This window comes from Miniopterus schreibersii (genome assembly GCF_964146895.1).
Source record: "Miniopterus schreibersii genome assembly, chromosome: 20".
Taxonomy (NCBI): Eukaryota; Metazoa; Chordata; class Mammalia; order Chiroptera; family Miniopteridae; genus Miniopterus; species Miniopterus schreibersii.
Window position 1 is genome coordinate 6,286,042 of NC_138122.1, and position 23,489 is coordinate 6,309,530.

At 45.5% G+C, this 23,489-nt stretch overlaps 1 protein-coding gene across 4 annotated transcripts in view; it reads right to left on the reverse strand.

Moving 5' to 3' along the window:
• The window catches only part of NTM (neurotrimin), an 873,264-nt gene that overhangs the window by 17,093 nt on the left and 832,682 nt on the right, over positions 1-23,489 (reverse strand). For all 4 annotated transcript variants that reach the window (XM_081122645.1, XM_081122646.1, XM_081122644.1 and 1 more), the window contains exons 5-6: positions 5,360-5,494; positions 3,831-3,951 (exon numbers count right to left, since the gene is read on the reverse strand). In XM_081122645.1, the coding sequence (XP_080978771.1) occupies positions 3,831-3,951; positions 5,360-5,494 (256 nt within the window). The remainder of the gene's footprint in view (positions 1-3,830; positions 3,952-5,359; positions 5,495-23,489) is intronic.

A 23,489-nucleotide genomic window follows, 5' to 3' on the forward strand; every position in this document is an offset into this window, starting at 1 on the left:
CTGTAGGCTTCTTACTCTCTCCTGTCCCCTCGGATGGGCGGCCCTTATTAACTACAGCATTCCATTTTCTCTCCCTTTGATAGATGTCACACACAGTGGCATGCAGTGCGGAGTCAAAGGGAGACTTTCCCCCTAAAATTTGAGGCAACTGCTGTCCCCATCCCATGGAGTCCTTTGATTGCCTCAGAAGTCCCCTCCTATCACTGGAAACGGGAGCCAGGTTAGAGCTGATCTTCTCCCAGGCGGATGGAATATGCCCTCTGAGACCTGCCTGAGGGGGGTCCTGCCAGCCTCAGGGGGCGGGAAGGACAGGCAGGGACAAGGACCTTGAGGGCAGAGATGTCCTCGTAAAACGGGGTGCCAGGAGGACAGACAACGCCATTCAATGGGGGGACACTGGAAATAAGTAAGTGAACAGCAAGTGGAAAACTGACCTGGATTAGTTAAAGGAGAGAAAAGAAGCTGCATGAGAACTCAGACAAAGAAAGAATTAAGTCGCCTGAGCCACAGGCCTCTGACACCCTCCCTGGTGCTGCTCTCGGACTTCCTCTTCCCAGGTAGGTCCTGGCAGATGGCAGCCCCTCCAGTGGCACCACAGCCCTGCCAGTCAGGGCCCTGCAGCCCCTCCAGTGGCACCACAGCCCTGCCAGTCAGGGCCCTGCAGCCCCTCCAGTGGCACCACAGCCCTGCCAGTCAACGTCCTGCAGCCCCTCCAGTGGCACCGCAGCCCTGCCAGTCAGAGTCCTGCAGCCCCTCCAGTGGCACCACGGCCCTGCCAGTCACAGTCCTGCAGCCCCTCCAGTGGCACCACGGCCCTGCCAGTCAACGTCCTGCAGCCCCTCCAGTGGCACCGCGGCCCTGCCAGTCAGAGTCCTGCAGCCCCTCCAGTGGCACCGCGGCCCTGCCAGTCAGAGTCCTGCAGCCCCTCCAGTGGCACCACGGCCCTGCCAGTCAGAGTCCTGCAGCCCCTCCAGTGGCACCACAGCCCTGCCAGTCAGGGCCCTGCAGCCCCTCCAGTGGCACCGCAGCCCTGCCAGTCAGAGTCCTATAGCCCCTCCAGTGGCACCACAGCCCTGCCAGTCAGAGTCCTATAGCCCCTCCAGTGGCACCGCAGCCCTGCCAGTAAGAGTCCTATAGCCCCTCCAGTGGCACCACGGCCCTGCCAGTCAGAGTCCTATAGCCCCTCCAGTGGCACCACAGCCCTGCCAGTCAGAGTCCTATAGCCCCTCCAGTGGCACCACGGCCCTGCCAGTCAGAGTCCTATAGCCCCTCCAGTGGCACCACAGCCCTGCCAGTCAGAGTCCTATAGCCCCTCCAGTGGCACCACAGCCCTGCCAGTCAGGGCCCTGCAGCCCCTCCAGTGGCACCGCAGCCCTGCCAGTCAGAGTCCTATAGCCCCTCCAGTGGCACCGCAGCCCTGCCAGTAAGAGTCCTATAGCCCCTCCAGTGGCACCACGGCCCTGCCAGTCAGAGTCCTATAGCCCCTCCAGTGGCACCACAGCCCTGCCAGTCAGAGTCCTATAGCCCCTCCAGTGGCACCACAGCCCTGCCAGTCAGGGCCCTGCAGCCCCTCCAGTGGCACCGCAGCCCTGCCAGTCAGAGTCCTATAGCCCCTCCAGTGGCACCGCAGCCCTGCCAGTAAGAGTCCTATAGCCCCTCCAGTGGCACCACGGCCCTGCCAGTCAGAGTCCTATAGCCCCTCCAGTGGCACCACAGCCCTGCCAGTCAGAGTCCTATAGCCCCTCCAGTGGCACCACAGCCCTGCCAGTCAGGGCCCTGCAGCCCCTCCAGTGGCACCGCAGCCCTGCCAGTCAGAGTCCTATAGCCCCTCCAGTGGCACCGCGGCCCTGCCAGTCAGAGTCCTATAGCCCCTCCAGTGGCACCGCAGCCCTGCCAGTAAGAGTCCTATAGCCCCTCCAGTGGCACTGCAGCCCTGCCAGTCAGAGTCCTATAGCCCCTCCAGTGGCACCACAGCCCTGCCAGTCAGAGCCCTGCAGCCCCTCCAGGGGCACTGCAGCCCTGCCAGTCAGAGCCCTATCTTCCTTCCCTCCCTTTTGGCCACTTTTGCCTGTGGCCTGCCCTACTTTCCTCCACATAGTTTAAGATCCTGTTTTCCCATACATTTTATTGTATTTTTCCTCCATAAAAAATTAGAAAAATAGGAAACAGTTTATTTGTTTTCATGAAGACCTAGACCATTAAAGGTTCAGGAATGCACCCTGAATCCATAGTTGTCTTTTTTTCCTGATATTAGACATTCATATAAAAGGTCTTTCCATAAGAGGGAGGGGGGACAAGTGAAGCGGGGTTCCTAAGAAAGATAACCATGATTATTTATCAGAAAATCGTTGCTCCCTTCTGCTTGATTCTGAATTCTTGTAAAAAGAGGGAAAGACAGCTATTTCTTCCTATCTCTTTATGAGTCTGTTTCCTCTTTCTGCCTCAGTGCTTCCATCTATAAAACGGGTGCAATGAATACAGTACACCTCGCAAAGACGCTGCCAGAATTTCTACTTAAAGACGGAAACCCAGGGATCTCCTTGCAAGGATTATGACAAGACTCAATAAACCTGATGACTGATTGACTTGGTCTTAAACAAAATCCAATGATTGATCCAGAGACCAGAAGAGCTTCTGGTGTCTGCCGGCCCCCAAAAGGAAAGACACACGAGTGCACTGAAGATGTTCTGGGTCACGGGCACCAGCCGGGCCCCCGGCCTGGCCTTGCTCACAGCGCTCTTCCCGCCATCGGCCTCCTCGCTGTTTTGCTTTCTCACTTCTCAGCCTCTGGAACCCCTCCTCCTCACCCCACATGCACCTCAGGCCTTGGGCATCGCCCCCTCCTCATTTGTACAGAAGGGCTCTGAACACAGACAGCCCTTGCACATGGATCTGCTGTTTGTCCAGCTTAAAATAGCTACTTTAACAGCGGCGATGGTGCCGCCTGCTGTGTTGAGCTGCTGACCCTGTGCCAGCCTGCCACCTGACAGCTCCTCGCAATGACAGTCTTCAGTAGATCACAACAAATGTCCCGATGGTGGTCGCAGCAATGCCAGGGAAGGGAACAGTGTGCTCTCTTTTCCTACCACTGTAGTAACGACCTGGGCACAAAGGGAGAGCTAAATAGGGTCAGGGACTCATAAACCAGCCCTGACAGTGTCTGGGACTGACCTGACACCTCTAGCTACAGCTAACGTCTTGGCCTCTCCCAGAGCCCCGAGCACTCCTAACACCTAACCCAAGCCCGGGAATGTGTTAAAATTGGGCAGAACATAGCATTTTCTTGGCCTATAAAAATCCACAGGTCTTACATGCTCCTAGTGGCCTCTCTTGTGAGATTTTAAATTTTATTTTAAATATATCCCTATTGATTTCAGAGAGAGGAAGGGAGAGGGAGAGAGAGAGAGAAACATCAATGATGAGAGAGTCATTGATCGACTGCCTCCTACATGCCCCCTGCTGAGGATCGAGCCCTCAACCCAGGCACGTGCCCTGACCAGGAATCGAACCTTGATCTCCTGGATCCTAGGTCGATGCTCAACCGCTGAGCCAAGCCTGGCCGGGCTCCTGGGAGATCTTGCTGTCCTAATAAAATGTTTTCTTTCATGATTGTTAGTTGGAGAGAGGTAATTCTGCCAGGCAGCACTGGAAACAGCTGAAATTCATTAATATTAGGAAAAGACGTGTTTGTATATTGTCCGTCCCTGCACAGGTAGGAGGAGTTCGGAGGGGAATTCACAGGGTTTCATTTGCAATCATCTGGAACCAGGAACCTGGGAAAGATGCCTTCTTCTTGGGTGTGGGAAGGGGTGAAGGGAGGGGACATTTACCTTTTGTCATCCTTGAACCACTGGAACTCTGCCGAGGGAACCGCCGAGGCTTCACACTGCAGGGTCCCCTTCTGCCCCACGGGGACGCCCGTGCCCTTAGCTTCTGAAATGTACGGCGGATCTGCGGAGAGAAGACGTCCTGTAGCATCTGAAAGCGCCTTCTCCAACGAGGCCGGCTGCTGCCTCCTGATTTTGGGTTTCTCTCTGATCTACCGCGCTTGCCTGAGCCTCCAACTCGCTACACAAATTGTGCTACAGAATGAAGCCACTCGAGGGAGTTGTAAGAACACGTGGTCTTCAGAGCGTGGACTGCTTCGGCTCCCTTCCCAACAGAGGCCGAGTGACCAGGTGCTCAGGCCCATTCGCTGTTTAAACTTTTTAACTTTCATAGGATGATGGCAACCCATCCACCCTACACACCACGGCCGGACAGCCAGCACTTTTAATCAGCCTTACAGAATTTCTGCAAGTCAGGTTCTTGCCCGAGTTTATAACCTCATACTATTCAATTCCCATCAAAAGCAGGGTTGCGGTAGATAATATTCACAGAGAACTGCCTGAGGGGTACACAGGTCGGTCTGTCTTCTGGGTCTTCTAAGTGCATTCAGAACCAACCAGACCAACGGTTGGCGGGGGAGCGCTTATGAAACGGAGCCCTAACAAACGTGCAACTGCACGCAGTACAGATACCAGGTGCGATGTGGCCTGTATTTCAAAGTGCTGTATTTGTGGAGACCCTAAGATAAAATTCTCCTTGGTCTCAGCACCCGTAAACGCAATGTTTCTCCCAAATGGTTTGCTTTTATCTTACGGACATAAACCTTCAAACAGGTGGCGTTTCCTCTCTTTGCTTCGGCAACTGAAAACCAAGTTCTGGACCACATGTACCTGTGGTATATATTTCAGGTGCTGATTTATCCCTAGATTTCACATATTTTTCTAAATATCTTTTCCCTTTGCTTATATTTCCTTCTCTTTAGGTTAGTCTTTATCAACTGTAGGTCATTTAAGTCCCTTTAAAAAAATTGTGGTTGGGTACAAAAAATGGTAGCATTGCTACACCCATTTTCTTGCTTCTTGAAATGTTTTCTACTAAAGTAAAGAAAATAAAGAATATTCTTCCTCTACCTCCACCCACCCACATTTTGAGGAAGAAAGGCTTCTGGTTTGCCGGCCCTGTGGAAAAACTGGGGATCAAAGACATGCTTAAAATAGGGGACCTCTGTAATAATGTCAACAATAAAAAATAAACTTAAAAAAGACACGTTTATATAAATTATGCATTAAATGCCATTTCATAATCTTCCAGGGAGATAAGTCAAGTTTGGGATTATGTTAAATGACTTTCAGGTACAATTTTTTTTTTTAAATTAGATTTTGAAATTGTTGCTATTAAAAGCAGAGAACGGACAATGCCGCCCCATTATCTCGCATCCTGAGCCTGCAGCTGGCTCTGTCATCCGGCGCGTTTCGCGGCCACGCCATCGGCCGGCCTCTCGTCCACACAGGGGGCTCAGGGCTCCACTCACAGTTGACGGTGACCTTCACTCTCCGCACCACCGGCGCCGCTACGTCGTTGGAGGCGCTGCACTCGTAGTCCCCGGACTGCTCTCTCGTGATGCCCTGGATTTCCAAGTATTCGTCTTCACTCACAAAGCCCACAGCTGCAGGAGGCCGAGCGACAAAACAGGAGAAAAACACCAGCGGTGCACTCTTAGAAACCAAAGCGCAAAACGGTGATGCCCGCCGCTTCCACGTGTCGGTCACACCCCCTCCTCTGCCCTGCCCCGCCACCGTGGCTTTACTTCCCCAGCGGACTATCGGGGATGCTTGTGTCCCTACCTGGGCTCAACACAAGGCCTAGAGAACTGCTGGTCCTCCACCCGTGATTAATAATTTTGACATTTACTGCCCAGGTCTTACCAAGCAGTCAGGCTCTGGGGTGTGAGTGAGGCACCTGAGGTGTATAAATTCTTTCTGACCTCCAGGTGTCATTTAGACTGAGCCTTGGAGTCTGGAGCTAATGACTGCATCCCAGACCACATATCAATTAAAAATACCACAACAGCAGTTACACACACACACACACACACCTGTGACAAAAAGCGGTGGAAACACTCATAACATAAATTTCAATTTGTTTTTACAGCTAGACACTCAATTGATAGGCAAAAGTCCATTTTCTAAACGTCAGTCTGGTGGAGCTCTTGGGTACAAGATCCTGAAGACAAACCAACAACAGGGACCCAGCACGCTAACCACAAACACGGCAGAAGGTAAAGAACAAAAGGACAGGCCGCAGGTCTCACTGTCACTTCAGCATCCTCGTAACCCGTTCCGCAGGGGAAACGTGAATAACAATTACAACCCTCTACCTCCCAGGCTTCCCACTGGAGGGCTGGCCCTGAGGATCTGATTAGGGAAAGACCATGGCACTAAAGCCTGGGACACAGTTTCTTGGCTTTCTCCCATGTCCCCCTGAGCTCCAGCCTCCTCTCAGAAGGGCAATGAAGAAGGAAAGCAACTGCTTCCACCCCAAGGAAGTATCCGGCCTCCTCTGCTGGATGAAGTCACAGCACGAAGGCACATTCATCATGTGAACGGGGGGCCCTTCAAGGAGCAAACGGGGTGCTGTTGATAGTTACGATGGGGCAACAGCATTAGTTGAGACTGTCACTAGCCACTGACAGTCATTTTCCCAGGCAGAATATACATAGATAGGGCCCTAACACCTCCGAGGGCTGTTCGGTGACAAATGAAAACATGTATAAACACGGACGCACTCTGAAAACTTTCGTGTGCTGCACGCCTGTGTGTCCCTTAGTAAGCCCGTGATCTGCCTGGAGGTCAGCTTGGTGAGGGGGAGCTAGGTTAACCTGAGTAGCTCCACACGAACAAAGAGGGAAGAAAGGACTATGTCTCTCAGGGGACAGAGCCGCTCCGTAACGCCCCACGTATCTGCTCTTGCAAAGCGTGAAAATAACAACAGCGAGAGACTAATACAATACAAAGAATGACACACGTGGTAGGTAAGTCACAGTTGTATTTGTTACGTGACATGAAGGTCTCGTTTGTTGTTAAGGTAGCAACAAGGTAATAACAATGACAATAATAACACAGCAACTGTCCTATAAAAGGGGCCACCACCTGCCCGAGGCTGCCACCCCTCCTTGGACATGGTACCTCCATGCCACCATCCAGAAATAAGGCCAACCTGGGCCTTTCCTGATGATCTGCATGCTATAGGAAACACACACGCTCTCTGTGCAGGAACTCCTGCCTCCCCCAGCTCCAGGAGAGCAAAAGCACAGCCTGTGTCTGCTAAAGCCAAAAGCAGGCCTCCTACACTCACAGGACCGTCCGAGGACGTGGCAATGAGTAGCTAACGGGGCAAAAAGTCCAGGCCATAGAGAGAACTCAACAGTAGCCCATGGGAACTCATAGTCCCAACCAGCAAGAAGCTTCTCATTGTCACAGTAGCCTTTCTGGTTTCCTAAGAATCTTTAGGGAGAAAAAGTACCAGCCTTGACCTGAGGAAAGATGGAGAAAACCTGGAGCAAAGGCTTAAAAGAGGACCTTGCGATTCCTTTGATCTTGTTGTTGTTTTTTTGCTACCAGACTCAAGCCTACATTCGTCAGATCTTTCCCAGCTAGAATGCTATAATTACTGTGCAAGGCATCTCGGAGACCAGTGTCACACTTAATATTCCCATTAATTTTAAATGGTAGTCTTTGGTACCTCTGTGTGGCAATTGATGTCATATTTTAATTAGGCTTGCCCTACACCATCTGAAATTAATAATAGCTTGAATTACCAGTGTAATTTATAAATTAACAGTGCCGTAGTATTAGGAAATAAATTAGTTCCGGACAGCTGTTTCTGGACTGAGCTCCGTGTCTGAGCAGCGACTGGTCGGACCTCAGATCCCCTGGACGGCCATGTACAGCCCCGTCCAAGCGAGGAAACCGAGCCACACGGGGTTCTCTGGCCTCCTGCTCTACTTTCCAGCTGGAGACCAAACATCTACTTTAATTCTACCATCCAAATAAGTTCTGTGTGACCTCAGTAAGATTTACAGTGACCCAGCCTGGATGAGCTTGCTACATGGACGTCCAAATGGAGAAACGCGTGGGGGTACAGTCCTAGACTAAAGTGCAAGTTCACAACTATCGGCTAATCACAATCAAGGGGTCCTCAAGCTTTCTGTGAAGACATGTGTGACTTTATATATTATTACCAGGTTATCTTACGTAGGAAAGGAAGTTAGACTGCTTAAGATTTAGGGAAGGCACGTGTTCTCCATTGACCCAGCCCTGTATTACCAGGGGAGGGAATTTTCACTTAGGTCATCCTGTAAAAATAAGGAGGCTTAGCTTTACTGTAATGTGTCCCCCAGAGCAAACGTAGAATTGTAGAAACATCACAATGACCCCATCACTCCCCAGTGACATGCACGTTCTGACTCAAGATGCTTTGTGTATTTTAGCTTTCCTTGCCATGGTCTTCACCTTTCTCCTCACGTACATTTTTCTCTATGGCAAAACCAGAGAGGAAGATGTCAGTATACACATAACAAATTAAACTTTGAACCACCAGAAATGCAGTGCCTAAAGGTGCTGCCTAAGACAAACAAATAAGCAAAGAAGAAAACAAACAAACAGAATACTGAACTGAAATCTGAATTTATAGAGTTAATGCATCGAGCAAAGTTTTCCTTTAACGCTGTCTGCGCTCTGGCTATGACCTGATCGATGCTTTATCACTCCCGTGAAGAACTTACAAAGAATATTATATGTGGGGAAAAGATCACCAGAGCACACTTTTTAAAGTGATAAAGGAAATTTTTGGTTAAGAGAAACCAGTGGGAAAGAGGGAAATCACCAGATAAAATCCTATGAAAAGAAACTCTTCATGGCCAATAGCTACTCATGGATAAGATTTCTCTAAAGAAAATGCAACCTTGGGTGGAAACGATACACCCACTTCCTAAAATAACCCATTCATCACTTCACACCTCTTCAGACACTAAAAATGGTTTTCCATTTTCTGTAACATCAAACACAGACTCTACACCCTATCAAAGCCCTTCACACAGCAGCCCAACCTACTCATCCAAGTTTAACTCGAATTTGTGCCATGAAGAGCACAACAGACCATCATGGTAAAAAGCAAAAGTTTGGGATCAGACAAACCCTACCCTCCACCTTCCAATTCCATGATGTGTTCACTTATCTAACCCCTCAGGGCTACCATTTCTTCTCTCTACAACTCACAGTAATATGACTACCTCCGGGGTTGATCTGAGAATAAAATGCTCATGGAATGCAGTCGGTGCGATGAAGGCACGTGGCAAGATTTTTATAGGCGTTAGCCACTATTATCATCATTATCACCAATGCCACTACCACAACTCTTTTTAAAAAATGAAACTGCTTTGGTATTTTTATTTAATTTTTAATTAAAATATAGTTAATATATAATATTATATTATTTTAGGTATATGACATAGTTATTCAGCATTTATATACCTAACGAGGTGATCACCATGATGTTTAGTAACCATCTGACACCATGAAAAGTTATTATATTACTGACTATATGCCCCATGCTGAACATTACATCCCCCTGACTTACCAAGGTGTGAAGGAACAAGCTGGAAGTTTGTTACTCTAATTCTTCTTCAGCTTTTGTGCCCTTCCCCACACCCGCTTCTCCTCTGGCAACAGTTTGTTCTCTATGTCGACAAGTCTCTTTCTGTTTTGTTTTGTTTGTTCATTAGTTTTATCTTTTAGGTTCCACATTGTAAGTGAGATCACATGGTATTTTTCTTTCTGTTTGACTTATTATAAGGCTCTTAATATAAGGCTTTCTTAGTATAAGGCTTTCTAGGTCCATTTATATTGTCACAAATGGAAAGATTTAATTCTTGTTTTATGGCTGAGTAACATTCATTATATATAATGTGTGTGTGTGTGTGTGTGTGTGTGTGTGTGTGTGTGTGTATATATGGAATGGATATATATATATATATATATTTCCATTCATCTATTGATGAATGCTTAGACACTTTGGTTGCTTCCATATATTCAGTATTGTAAATAATGCTGCAATAAACATAAGGGTGCACATATCTTTTTGAATTAGTGTTTTCATTTTATTTAGATAGATACCCAGAAGTGGAATTGCTGGGTCATACGGCAGTTCCATTTTTAAATTTCTGAGGACCCTCCATATTGCTTTCCATAGTGGCTGCACCAGTCTGCATTCCCACCAGCAGTGCACTACCACCGTTTCTAAGTAAGGCCATAGTGTTTTTCATCTTGGACAAACACAAATATTCGTTTTTCACAAATTGATTCTCTTAGAAAGTTATGCTTTTTTTTGTCATTCTAAGCAACACCACCTAGCTTTCAAGTTCTGATTCTTCCATGAAAACGCCATTATGAGTTGAATTGTGTCCCCCACAAAAAAATATGCTGAGGCCCTAACCAACATCAGCACTTCAGAGTGTGATCTTATTTGGAAATAAGGTCTTTACAATGGTAAGCAAATTAAAATGAGACACTGGTGTGAGCCCGAATCCAATGTGACTGGTGTCCTTAGAAAAAGGAGAAATTTGGACACAGACAGCCAGGGACAGAGGGAAGACGTGTGAAGACACAGGGAGGAGATGGCCACGTGACTGTAGTGATGCCTCTGCAAGCCCCGGAAAGCCAAGGGCAGCCCATAAACACCAGAAGCTACAAGAGACAACGTGAGATTCTTCCTTGAGTTTGCAGAGAGAACAGGAACTAGCTGACAGCTTGAATTTGGACTTCTGGCTTTCGGAACTGTGAGACAGTACACTTCTGTTGTTTAAACCACCTGCTTTTTGTTACTTTCTTGTGAAACCCTAGGAAACTAATACACTCCATCTATCTTCTAATTTTCAGTGCCTATGGCTGTCTGAATGTAGAGTTCATCTAGTTTATCTAGTCTTTAGAATCATAAAATATTAAACTGTAGAGCTCAAAGAGTCATTAAAGGTTATATAATCAATCCCATAGCTATGCTGGGACATAGTCTGATTCAGTAGGATTCCCTAGAATAGTTCTATAAACACAGATTTCTAGATCTCACCATACCTACTAAATCAGAATGTCCTGGGATGAGGAGTCTTAATAATTTCCAGGAAATTCTCATATACAGTCAAGTTAAGAAATTAGTGATTATGTTAAATCTCTGTATATTTCATGTGGGCAACTACAGTTTAGAGGAGTCCACATCTGTTTAGTGCCAGATGACACCAGCTCTTTTGATGTCCAATCCACAGCTCCTCCAAATATAATAGCATTTTAATGGCTGTTTTCTGCTATATTCAGTGTCTTATTTTCCAAAGCAATCTAAACTCTCTGACAGCAGGACTGAGTCTTGAACATCCTAGGTGTCCGGAGACACCTAGGGAAATAGTTTACATAATTTGAAATTTGTTAAATTCTTATTAATAAACTGGTTGATAGGCTCAGAATTACTCAATTAAAAAAAAAGATTCAGGGACTCCATGCAGCTCACCTAATCCTCACGTGGCTCTATTCCCAGGACAGCGCCACTTCTGGTAATTGTTCTTAGCATAATATTTGTATTTCCTGACATTAAAAATATCATCACTATTAATGTTCTAACAGAGCAGGCTTTCTTTAAATATGCAATTTAAAAAGGTTTATTGAGTGTTTAGTATAATTTATATTAGTCTTGGGGCCAATTATTTCCTCAGGGAAATGCATCCTTAATTTGAAAATGAAGATCAATGAGGAAGTATGATGTATTTAACAGAATTTGTTCTACAGCCAACTTTTCAGGAACACAGCTATTTCATTAGGTGGAATCTGACAATTCAAGCCGTGAAATGAAGCACGCTGGAAATGTGATTCCACATGCCCTCCAATCCCCAAAGGAGTTTCACATTGCCCATGGGCTGAGCTCAGCAGCTTCCCTCAATAATAGACCAAACTGCCCTGTATTAGTAATACCGTATGGAAAAGAAAACCCCAAGTTCCTGAGTTCATAGATTGGGCATTAACAGCCTTTATAACTGAAAATAATAATAACCACAATTATCATTTTTATCGCATCCAAGAATTAGCTTGTCAGGAGAACAGCTGTAGCTACTGGAGAGGAGAGGACACAGCTGTCTGCTTGTTTAATATTTTTATGGCATTTACACCAGCTGAGATAAAAATCATTCGACCTCAGAACCTAAAAATGTGCATAACATAGAATCCCAGAATTTGAGAGTTGGAATGAATTATTTTTTAAATTTAGTTCAAATACTGTGACCAGTTTAGTACTAGACTAGTACTCTTGCCACTGATCCCTCAACCTCTTGGTTTCATTAAGATGTTCCTGTTAAACTCAGACTGGGCTTCAGGGACAGCTGTTTTCACGACAGGTAAGCTGGGGTCCCCACAGTAAAGTGCCTTTATTATGAGCTAAGGAGCATGGGAGGTTTTGTGTTTTAATGGTGAAAGACATGGCTTTGTTCAGATGCTGGAAGGTCGGATGGACAACACTAAGACCAACTGTTTCTCAACACCAACCCCTCAGAGCCAGAAGGACTGGTTTTGCTGTTTCATGAAGAAAATGAACAGAAGATGTGTTTCTGAAAGATGTTAGAGGTAGGCGATACCGCTGTGAGATCCAATGTCAATGATTTGGGGAAGTCCTCCTTCATCCCTGCCCACCTGAACCATGTGCACACAGCCAACATCCATTCAGAACAGAGCCTCATTTTCACTATGCCAGCGGAGACAAAGATGAGGGGGCTGCATCGAAGGGCCAAGGGGCAGACCATGAGAAAATCTGTATTTGAGCTCATGGTAGGAACTCTGAGAACTGAGCATAGAAAACTCTGGGGTAAAGCTGAAGTCTATAGGCCTACAGATGGGCCCTAAGAGCCATATGAACATGACACTGATGCAATTCTTGTGCCACTGGATCAGGCTGGGAACATGTGGGCTACTCACAAAACCCAGACAGCAATCTCTGCTGTATCAGGGTAAGACTACCAATGTTAAAAGCATTTCCTAACAGGATATCTACATAGAATACCTTCTGAGGGTCTGATATTAGGCTGGTGCAAAGAGGCTGTCTGCACTATTGCCCTGGCTGCATTGTGAGGCCGGGCTGGGCCCTAACACCCTCACGCTGGGCTCTGTAGAATTTACTACCTCACAGTTCACTTCTCCATGCTTCAGGTTTCTCTGTTATTAAATGGGGGACATAAGATGACCTTATATTGTTTCATGAGTATTAAGTAAGTGAATATGTATAAAGTACTTAGAACATAGTAAGCTCTCAGAAAATGGTAGCTATCATGGCTGTTATTCTTACTGATATCACAACACAGTTTGAAAGCATTTTAATATACAAGATCCTTGATATAAGAAAATCTCAATGCAGGAATGAAAGAATAATCAGACCGCTGCTTTTCGAGTAGATATTTCATAATAAACTTTACAAAGGATTCACCACAGATCCTTTAACTAGAGTGTTCTACTCCCTTCACTTAAAAGGGGATTTGATTTACAAGAGATACAATATTTCAAGATGATATCTTCTAAGAAAGTCTCTATAGCTGCATATCTCATGTGAAACCTGCTGGGGGCTTGAAAAATGTCTCTAATTTCACAGCTAAAAATAAAAGGATATACATATATTTTATATATTTTTCTCTTCATGATTGTTCCTTAGGATAAAGAAAGGATAGTTTGAACAGTCTCCCCTGGGCAGCAGCAGGTGGGATTGGTCTGGAGAGACATGGGGACCAAGTGGCAGCAACTAGGACATATGAGCTGCTGCTGCTGAAAATGGGCCTGCAAGACAGTTTGATAGGTCAGAAGTCTGGCACAGGTCTCACTGAGTGAACATCAAGGTGTCTGTCTGCAGGGCATCATTCCTTACTAGAAGCTCTGGGGATGGTCCACTCCCTTGCTTATTCGGCACCTGTACAATAGCTCGTATGATGTGTTCAGGGTTGAACCTCACAGTCAGCCCACCTGGGGAGGTCCCATGAACAGAAAAACAGTAATCAAGACCCAGTTACAACAGGAGAGCCCAAATAGCCAACAAAATGGACATTTCTAGAGCATCCAGCTCAGATAAAAAAGACTGAACCCCAGGGTTCCACAGGACACTTACTACAGAAGGCTACTCCATGATGACTAGGAGTCATAGCAGCACTATCTAATACATAGAAACAAACACAGAGAGGCAACTAAAATAGGCAGACAAATAAACAGGCCCCGAATGAAAGAACAGGAGGAATGTACAGAAAAAGAGCTAAATGAAACAGAGACAAGAGATTTGTCAGCAATAGAGTTCAAAGGAACGGTTATAAGGATGCTCAATACACTTAATGAGATTCCAAGAAACTTAGAACTACATCAGCATGAAAAATGATATTAAAAACCATGAATAAGAACCAGTCAGAAATGAAGACTAGCACATGTGACATCAAGAAGACAGAAGACGGAATTAAAAGTAGGCTAGGGGAAGCAGAGGATCGAATCAGCGATTTGGAAGACATGGTAGAAAAAACACCCAATCAGAGCAACAAAAAGAAAAAAGAATTTAAAAAACAAGGATAGTTTAAGGTAATTTTGGGACAACATGAAACATAACAATGTCCACATGTTAGGGGTCCCAGAGGGAGAAAAAACTGAGCAAAGGATAGAGAACGTGTTTGAAGAAATAATGACAGAAAACTTCCCTAATCTGGTGAAGGAAAACGTTGCACAAGTTCAGGAGGCACAGAGAGTCCCAAGCAAGACGAACTCAAAGAGACCCACATCCGACTCATCATAATTAAAATGGCAAAGGGCCCAGCCGGGGGTGGCTCAGTGGTTGAGCGTCAACCTAGGATCCAGGGGATCAGGGTTCGATTCCCTGTCAGGACACATGCCCGGGTTGTGGGCTCAGTCAGTGACTCTCTCATCATTGATGTTACTATCTCTCTCTCTCCCTCTCCTTTCCTCTCTCTGAAATCAATAAAAATATTAAAATAAATAAATAAATAAATAAAAATAAAATGGCAAAGGTTAAATACAAAGAGAGAATCTTAAAGGCAGCAAGAGAAAAATATTTAGTTACTTACAAGGGAGCTCCCATAAGGCTGTCAGCTGATTTTTCAACAGAAAGATTTCAGGGCAGAAGGGAATGGCATGAAGTATTCAAAGTAACGAAAAGCAAGGGCCTGAAACTAAGGCTACTCTATCTTGCAAGGCTATCATTTAAAACTGAAGGTGAAATAAAAAGCTCTCCAGACAGAAAAAGGCTAAAGGAGTACATTACCACCAAACCAATGGTAAAAAATGTTAAAGGGACTGATTTAAGAGAGGAGTAAAGAATAAAAATGGCAATAAATAAGTACCAATCAATAATAAGCTTAAAGGTAAATGGATTAAATGCTCCAATCAAAAGACTGGGTAGCTGAACGGATAAGAAAACATGACCAGAATGTATATCTATAAGAGACCCACCTCAGAACAAAAGATTCACACAGACGGAAACTGAACAGATGGAAAAATTATTCCATGCAAATGGAAACAAACAAAAGCTGGTGTAGCAATATTCACATCTGGATGGACCTGGAGATTATTATGTTAAGTGAAATAAGCCAGTCAGAGAAAGACATATACTATATGATTTCACTAATATGTGGATTGTAATGAACAAAATAAACTGACGAACAAAACAGAACCAGAGGCATGGATACATGGGACAGAGTAACAGCTATCATTGTGCAGGGGGTGGGGGAGACTTGATAAAAGAAGGTGAGGGATTAGCTAAAGGACACATATGCATTGCCCATGGCACAGAAAATAGTGTTGGGATGGCCAAGGGAGGGGGGGCATTGGGTAGAGGTGGGCAAAGGGGGGAAATGAGGGACATCTGCAATAGTGTCAATAATTAAAAAATTAAATGAAAGAAAAGAAAACACAAAAAGAGGATAGTGTGATGATCTCGCCGAGAACGAACAAACATCTTTCAGAAAAAAGTTCTGGAGGGCCCAAACCTGCTTTTGCTTGTTACAGAACTAAGGCCTAGCTTCCAACAGTCGATGAGAAAACTACTTTTGGTATCAAAGATAGGTACCATCTTTGGGGAAGGGGACAGGCTGAATTGTTCTGAATAGCTGGCTTCTGTTATATGAATGGAATTTCCCTTAAACATGGTAGTGTAGGTTGCTAGTGAGGCGGGAGCTGAAGTCATAGAGTGTCCAAAGCATGGTGCTGTCCCCATGCCATTACCTACCTCCCAGTCTCAGATCTGTATCTATTCCATGTGGCCTCTTCATACACCTGGGAAAAGCATCTCATCACCTGTCTCAGCTTCCTGTTAGGTACCTAAGAGTTGGTTGTGTGTGAGCTCCTCCCTTTTGCACCCTGACCCACACACAGAAGATACTGTTCCCCAAAAAGCTTCAATGCTCAGTCATCTTTGCTTGAAGTGAAAATGTAAATTGCCCTGGCTGGTGTGTCTGAGTGGTTAGAGGGCTGGCCCACGCACCAAAGGGTGGCAGGTTCGATTCTCGGTCAAGGAAAAGTACCTCGGTTGCAAGTTCGATCCCAGGCCTCAGTTGGGGTGCGTGCAAGAGGCAACCAATCGATGTGTCTCCCTCACAGCGATGTTTCTCTCTCTCTCCCTCCCTCTCTCTCCTCCTCTCCCTCCATCCCTCCCTTCCACTCTCTCTAAAAAGCAATGGAAAAATATCTTCTGGTGAGGATTAAAAAATGGACGGAAATGTAAATTGATAGTCTAAAAATTAATCTATAAAGCCATTGGGATCCAATAAAAATACTATAGAACTCATGGCAACTATAAACTGCATGTCTATCTATCTACCTGCCTATCTATCTATCTATCTATCTATCTATCTATCTATCTATCATCATCTATCATCTAACAGTAAAATACTTAGCATAGATCCTGGCATACATTCAGAACTCATTTGATAGTCAAGACCACATATATGTATATATTTGTATAAATATGACTTCACATATGGAATGTAATAGATTATTTTACGCATACAGGGTGAAAAGAATTCCCTTAATTTTTGGATTGGTAAATTTTCTGGGGATAATCATTAGCTTTGTATTAAGGAGGAGCTGCAGCCCAATTATAATCATTTGAAAATGAGCCGCTGTGCCCCACAGAGCCAGGCCCTGTGCATCTCTGAGGCCTGTCTCTTCCCTTCAGGATGGGGCTGGTTTTCTGTGCAGATGCAGCCCCAGCAGCCGCTGATCCCCGAGCACTGTGAGCTCCCGCTGCTGCCTTGGAGGCCCGTGTGCTCAGTTTCGCAGGCAGAGCCTCTGTGATGTAAAGAAAGCAAACAGCTGCATGTGTGCAGTTTGCAGCTTTATGCCTGGGTATTTGCAGTAGTGCAGCTGATGGCCGCTACAAAAATAAAAAGAAAGCAAGAAATCAGCTTTGATTTGTGAATTCAGGCAAGTTGATCTGAAGACTTGGGTAGCAGGTAAATATAGAATTCCAGTGTTACACTCCCTCATTTCCTGGCTGTTTGCTTTCTCTTTCCTGCATCTCTAGAGATATAAGCCAGTGCTGAGTGCTGAGAAATGTGAAGAATTTAATTGCTTTGAAATTCCTTGCCCAGAATAATTTAAGGAAATTATTACAACTGAGAGGCTGCTGATGGGTTAACGTTCTGACACCATCCCAGGTACCCTCAGGTCGGAAGGCCACATGGAGTGCAGGCCCCTTAACCACCTGGCTCTGAAGTGTCCTGGAGAAGCAGCACGGGCCATACAGTCAGGCTCCCATTAGCCATGATGACTCTTTCTATAGTAAGAGCAGGAGTCTTAACCTAAGAATTGAGGAACTGCAACCCCAGGAGTTTCTGAACCTCAGGATAGGACACTGCACATTTGCACGTGTATGTGTGTGTGTTTTCCCTAATGAGAGACTCTATATATTTTATTATTATTAATTTTAGAGAGAGAGGAAGGGAGAGGGAGAGAGAGAGAGAAACATTAATCTGTTGCCTCCTGTTCTCGCCCTGACAGGGCATCAAACCCACAACCTGGGTATGTGCCCTGACCGGGAATTGAACCCAGAACCCTTTGGTGAGGGGACAATGCTCCAATCAACTGCCTACTCTGGCCAGAATGAGAGATTCTGTATCTTTCTGAAAAGGGGTCTAAAAGTAGCTCAAAATGCAAAAGGATTAATATCCACCTTTCCGTGTTCTTTTGGTTCACTCCCCAGCGATGTCACAGAATCAAATCTCTACCAACACTTAGTGCTACAAAGAGAAAACACACAAAAATCCTCAAACTATAACTGGTTATAGGAAGAAGACCATGGGTTCTGGAAGTAAAGCATAGCCTTGTATACATTTCATTCAATATTCTGTGGAGGACTGAGGGGAAGTAACTTATAACAAACCCTTGAAGAATGATATGCACATCTGAGGAGCTGTTTTTTCACAAAAGAGAGTTCTTTTCCCACCAAGAGTTAGGGTGGAAGAAATGGATTGTGCAGTGCTCTCCCTGTCCCCCGGGCCCCATGACTACTGGTTGATTAACCAGAGGCCTGGAGGGGGGAGGGAAGCTAAGCTTCCCCTTTACATCAGCAGCCCAGATGCGGAGCAGAATGAAGGTTTCCTGAAGAATTCCATTTATTGATGGCTGCGCCAAGCAAACACTCAGTGACAAGGCCACTTGGTGCAGAAGAAAAAGTAGAAGAGCTGGGGTGCCGTCAAATCTCTAATTAAGATAATCTAAAGAGTAAGTTCAGATCAGATCATGAGGGAAAACTATCAAGTACTAGCAGTACTAGAAAAGGGAATACAGTACCATCTCTGCATCTCCAACTGCACGGGGTAGGAGACTGTGTTGGTAGGGGATCATTTGGGCCCAGAAAAAGAAGGGCGACATAGCAGAAAACCTTTGTATTTGCAGTATTTGACTATAGTCTATAAATATACATTGTATGTATCTATATATATAATCTTTGCAAATATAGATCTCAAAATCCACCCACTGCCTGAGATACGTGCCTGGGCCCTGTCCACCTGTCCTTCTAAGTGTTCCACTCCACACAGGTGGAATTTTCAACCCCATGAAAATCTATAAAGAGGGAGAGTGTGTGGAATGGAAAAAAAGAGCTGATTACTCTTTCATTAGTTATATTACTAATGTTTGCTTCCACCTCTCTTTAGTTCACATAAAATCCAAACCTAGGCACGCACGCCTGGCTCCTGGGTGAAACGCAAGGTGTGAAAACAAGACAATCATGATTTATCAGAACAGGCAAGATGTTCCCAAATCCTGATTATGGCGATTTCTCTTAGCTATTAGGTAGCCTTAATTAAGTTACTGAGCCTCAGTTCCCTCATTAGTAAAATGTGGAGCCTTTATTTTTTACCCATATCTTGGGTTTGAGAATTCAATGAGAGAATTTTTGCCAAATGCACAGAAGAGTTATTGGCACATTAACAGATGGTTAATAAATGTTAGAAGGAATGAACTATAGGGAGGAGACTCAACCCTTCAATCAGGTCCACTCCTCTGCTATTTCTGTCCTCTCTCCCAGGCCACCTACACTGTGAATTCTCATTCCTACACTTTAAATTACCAGCTCTGCGCATGATCTCGTCACCTACATCACCATCCCAGGAGGATCTGCCAAACTCTAGGTCCAACCTAATGCCTCTTTTGCATGCTTCAGACACCACAGTCTGAATTCATCATCTTGCCCCTCAAACCTGCTCTCACCCCAGTGTCCACTAAACTCTGCTGGTGGCAAGACTTGGCCTGGCCGGTTTGGCTCAGTGGTTAGAGTGTCGGCCCACAGACTGAAGCGTCCTGGGTTCGATTCCTGGTGAAGGGCATGTACCTCGGTTGCAGGCTCGATCTCCGGCCTTGGTCGGGGTGAGTGCAGGAGGCAACCAATCCATATGTCTCTCTCACATCCATGTTTCTCTCTCTCTCTCTCCCTTCCACTCTCTCGGAAAAGCAATGAGGATTTAAAAAAAAAAAGACTAGCTCTCCATTCTCCTAAAACAAAAGAGAGGGTCACACTTGACTCTCTTCTTTGTCTCATGTTCAGTAAACAAACCCTGCTGTTTTTATTGCCGTTACAGTTTTCAAATCTATCTTCTTAATTATTGTTAACCACCTTTTTTTAAAATTTGGATTTAAATAATTGCTAACATGCACTGGACATTTCTGTCAAGTGTTTTACATGCATTATCATTTCATCTTTTCAATGCTCCTGCTGCAGAGTTGTGGCTTACAAAGCTTAATTAACACATCTACTAAAGTGACCAACAGCCAAAGAGTTAAATTCCACTGGAACTTTTTTTGTTTTAAATATAAAATTTTTATTAACTATTTTTATGTATCTATCCCTCCTCCCTCCCCTTTTGTTTTTAACTATCTAAGTTAGGCGCCCATATCTACCCAGGATTTTTATAATACCCTCTTTATTGACCTCCTAGCCTCCAGTTCATTATTTTTATTCTTGTCAAAATAATTGCCAAAAATGAAAATCAGACTCACGCCTGCTTAAATCCTTTCGCTGCTCACCTTGCTCATCGAGGTGGAATACTGAGGCTCTCACGAGCTGGCTCCTGCCCAAATTTCCAGGTTCTTCTACTTCCAACTCCTTTCTCCCCACGAGGCCCCAGTGCGTTCACCAGCCAAGTTCCTAACGCACCAGGCTTTCATCCTGCCTTCATATCTGCCCCTCCTCTGTCTAGGATCTAATACCCACTTTGTCTCCTTTCAATGTCTACCCATCCTTCAAAAGAGTCTCCCTAGAAATCCTCTGGGGACCCTTTCTTGATACTCAAATTTCTTTACCTCCTCTCTACTCAGTTTTGTTTGATTGTTTGTCTCTAATGTTATACTAATTGCTTCGCATTGTAATGCTTTTACACATGTTTATCCCACTGGACACAAATTTCCAAGACAGAAGGGACTCTTATTTATCTTCACATCTCCAATATCAATTATAGTTTTTAACACATAGAAGCTACAAATATTGTCAAACACTGAATGAATGAACTGACTGATTATAATTTTGGTGGCTGTTCTAACTGTCAAAATGAACTATTTAAAACCTCCTTTGGTGACTTCTAAGAAAATAGAAGATATCTATCTTTTCGGGTGTTTATTTTTTATTTCTTTTTTCCTGATAAAGGCTGGACACCTAAGGACACCTCTCAAATCACCTAAGCTTAAACAATTTAATTCCACACTTCCTAAGGGAGGCTGAAAAAGCCTCCGTGGAGCTTGGCTCGGAGTGCCTAAGAAAGGAGCCAGGCTTGCCTAGCTCCACAAATACCCTTAGTTAAAAGCTCCTGTGTGGCTGTCTCCGCTTCCTCTGGGAGGCGAGGGTACAGCACCCTAATCACGAGTGCCTCGGAGAGCTTTCTCAGGCCATCATCAATTCTGCTGAATTCTCTCCAAGTGGAATCAGCTTGGTGATTCAGCTCAGTCTCTCCGTAATTAGTGGCGGATGATTGCAGGGAGCGTGATTAGGCTCTTTACCTTCCTGGGATAGGCAAGGGAAAAAGTGCTGCCATCCGCACGAACGGGGCTCATCAGAAGAAGGGGTGGCCTCTGCAACAGAACCGGCAACAGCCCTCGCCAGGATGAGCCGTGCTCTGCGGGAATGGGAGCTGGCGAGCGGGGATGTGGTTCCAAGCGACAGCTGTTTCTGCTGAGAAAATATTGAACTTGGCCTAGTAGGGCAAACCCCTCCTGCCTAAGAGGTCTGAAGCTAAGATGCGTGAATAGACGGAGCAAAAGTCTGCGTTGTCATGCTCACGCTCAGCTGGCTGCCCTGTCCTTCCTTCTCAGGGTCCGGGGCCTGCCTGCCTGACAGACCTATGTTTCCTGTACGTTGACACCGGTCCTCAACCGCTCTGTGTCAATGGCATCAGCTCCCTCTCCCCTAGCCTTCTTCTAGTCTATTCACTCTCTTCCTTTGCGACAGCTCCAAGACACAGGATAAGGGAACATTTTACTTCATCACCAGCCAAAATGTCATTGGTCCTTGAATTGGAAACACTAACAACCTTGTCTAATGGGTCACAAGTTAGCCTTTAGTTTTGTTCAAATTCTTAACTTCAGGAGACTCCTTGTCTCCTTAGAAGACCTGATGGGCACCTTCCACGGTGCAGTGGAGGAGTGGGCAGAAGCTTGGGAACGAACCAATGGAGTCAGCAGCTGGTAGACAGACAGACAGACAGACAGAGAGGTAGGCAGGCAGATAGCGTGCAGAGGAGAGTGTGAGAGAGCCAGAGCACAATCAGATGATAAAATTACAGTCAAGCCAAGAAAGCAAGGTTAATGCAAGTATTTGCTCCAGGCAACTTCCCAGTTCTTAGGTAAATCAGAAGCTCACTCCCATGACTACTGTGTTCTCATCAGAGCTCAAAGCCATTGTCACCCCTCTGGCAGCAGTTAGCCATAGCCATTCTTTCCTATGAAGCCTGTGGGAACAGCTGGCCTGAACACCACTGGAGTATCCTATGATGCTTGGAAGACCCCAGCTTGAATAACCACCCTTCTCGGAGTGACCATCATGGCCAATCCTCTAGAATAGAGTCAGCAAACTTCTTCTGTAAAAGACCAAACAGCAAGTGATTTAGACCCTGCAGGCCAGCAGCCCCGGTAGCAATACTGAGCTCTGCCACCTTAGCACAGAAGGAGCCATGGAGCGTGTGTAAATGAGCGAGTGTGGCTGTTGACAATAAAGCTTCACTGATGAACAGTAACATTTCAATTTCATATCATCTTAATGCATTACAAAATACCATTCTTCTTTTAATTGATAATTAGCAATTTAAAAATGTAGAAAACATTCTTAGCTTGTAGGACATATAAAAAATCAGGCAGCAGGCTGGACTTGGCCCAACGCCTATAGTTTACCGGCCCCTCATGTCCAAACTACATCTCTCCAGTTGCCCCCTGGTTCCCATCGCCTTGTACCAGTTTCATCCAACCTTCCATCTGACTCACTCCACACTCCCTCTGCTCTCCAGACCCTCCACTCTTCACAGCTGCGTGGGCAGGGGCTCCTTTGCACCCCAGTGCTCTGGGAGAGCTGCCTCCCCCGTCGCAGCGAGCCTGGGAGGAGGGTCTCCACTGCAGTCCTGTCTTCTGTCAAGTGGAGGCTACTTGTGTATTTGGTTAGTTGGTATCTGCTCTCCGTTCAGACTTATGGACTCCAGCTTTTTATTTTTTATTATTATTCTTTTAATCTTCACCAGAGGTTATGTTTATTGATTTGGGAGAAAGGAAAGGGGGAGAGAGAGAGAGATGCGAGAGAGAAACGTCCATCGGCTGCCTCTTGTACACGCCCCAACCGGGCACCAAACCTACAACCATGGTGTGTGGCCTGACAGGGAATTGAACTGGTGACCCTTCCGTGCATGTGACAGCACTCAACCAACTGAGCCACACCAGCCAGGGCAGACTCCATCTTTTTAAAACCCTGCTCCTTGGAGGCTTACTGTCATCTGACAATCTCACTTCCCTTCCTTACCACATGTCTGCTTTCTGCTGACTTCTCTGCCTTTCCTTCCCAGGCACCAACCATCTTTGTTCCTGGCTTAGAGTCTTCATCCCCAAATCTTGCCATCACTC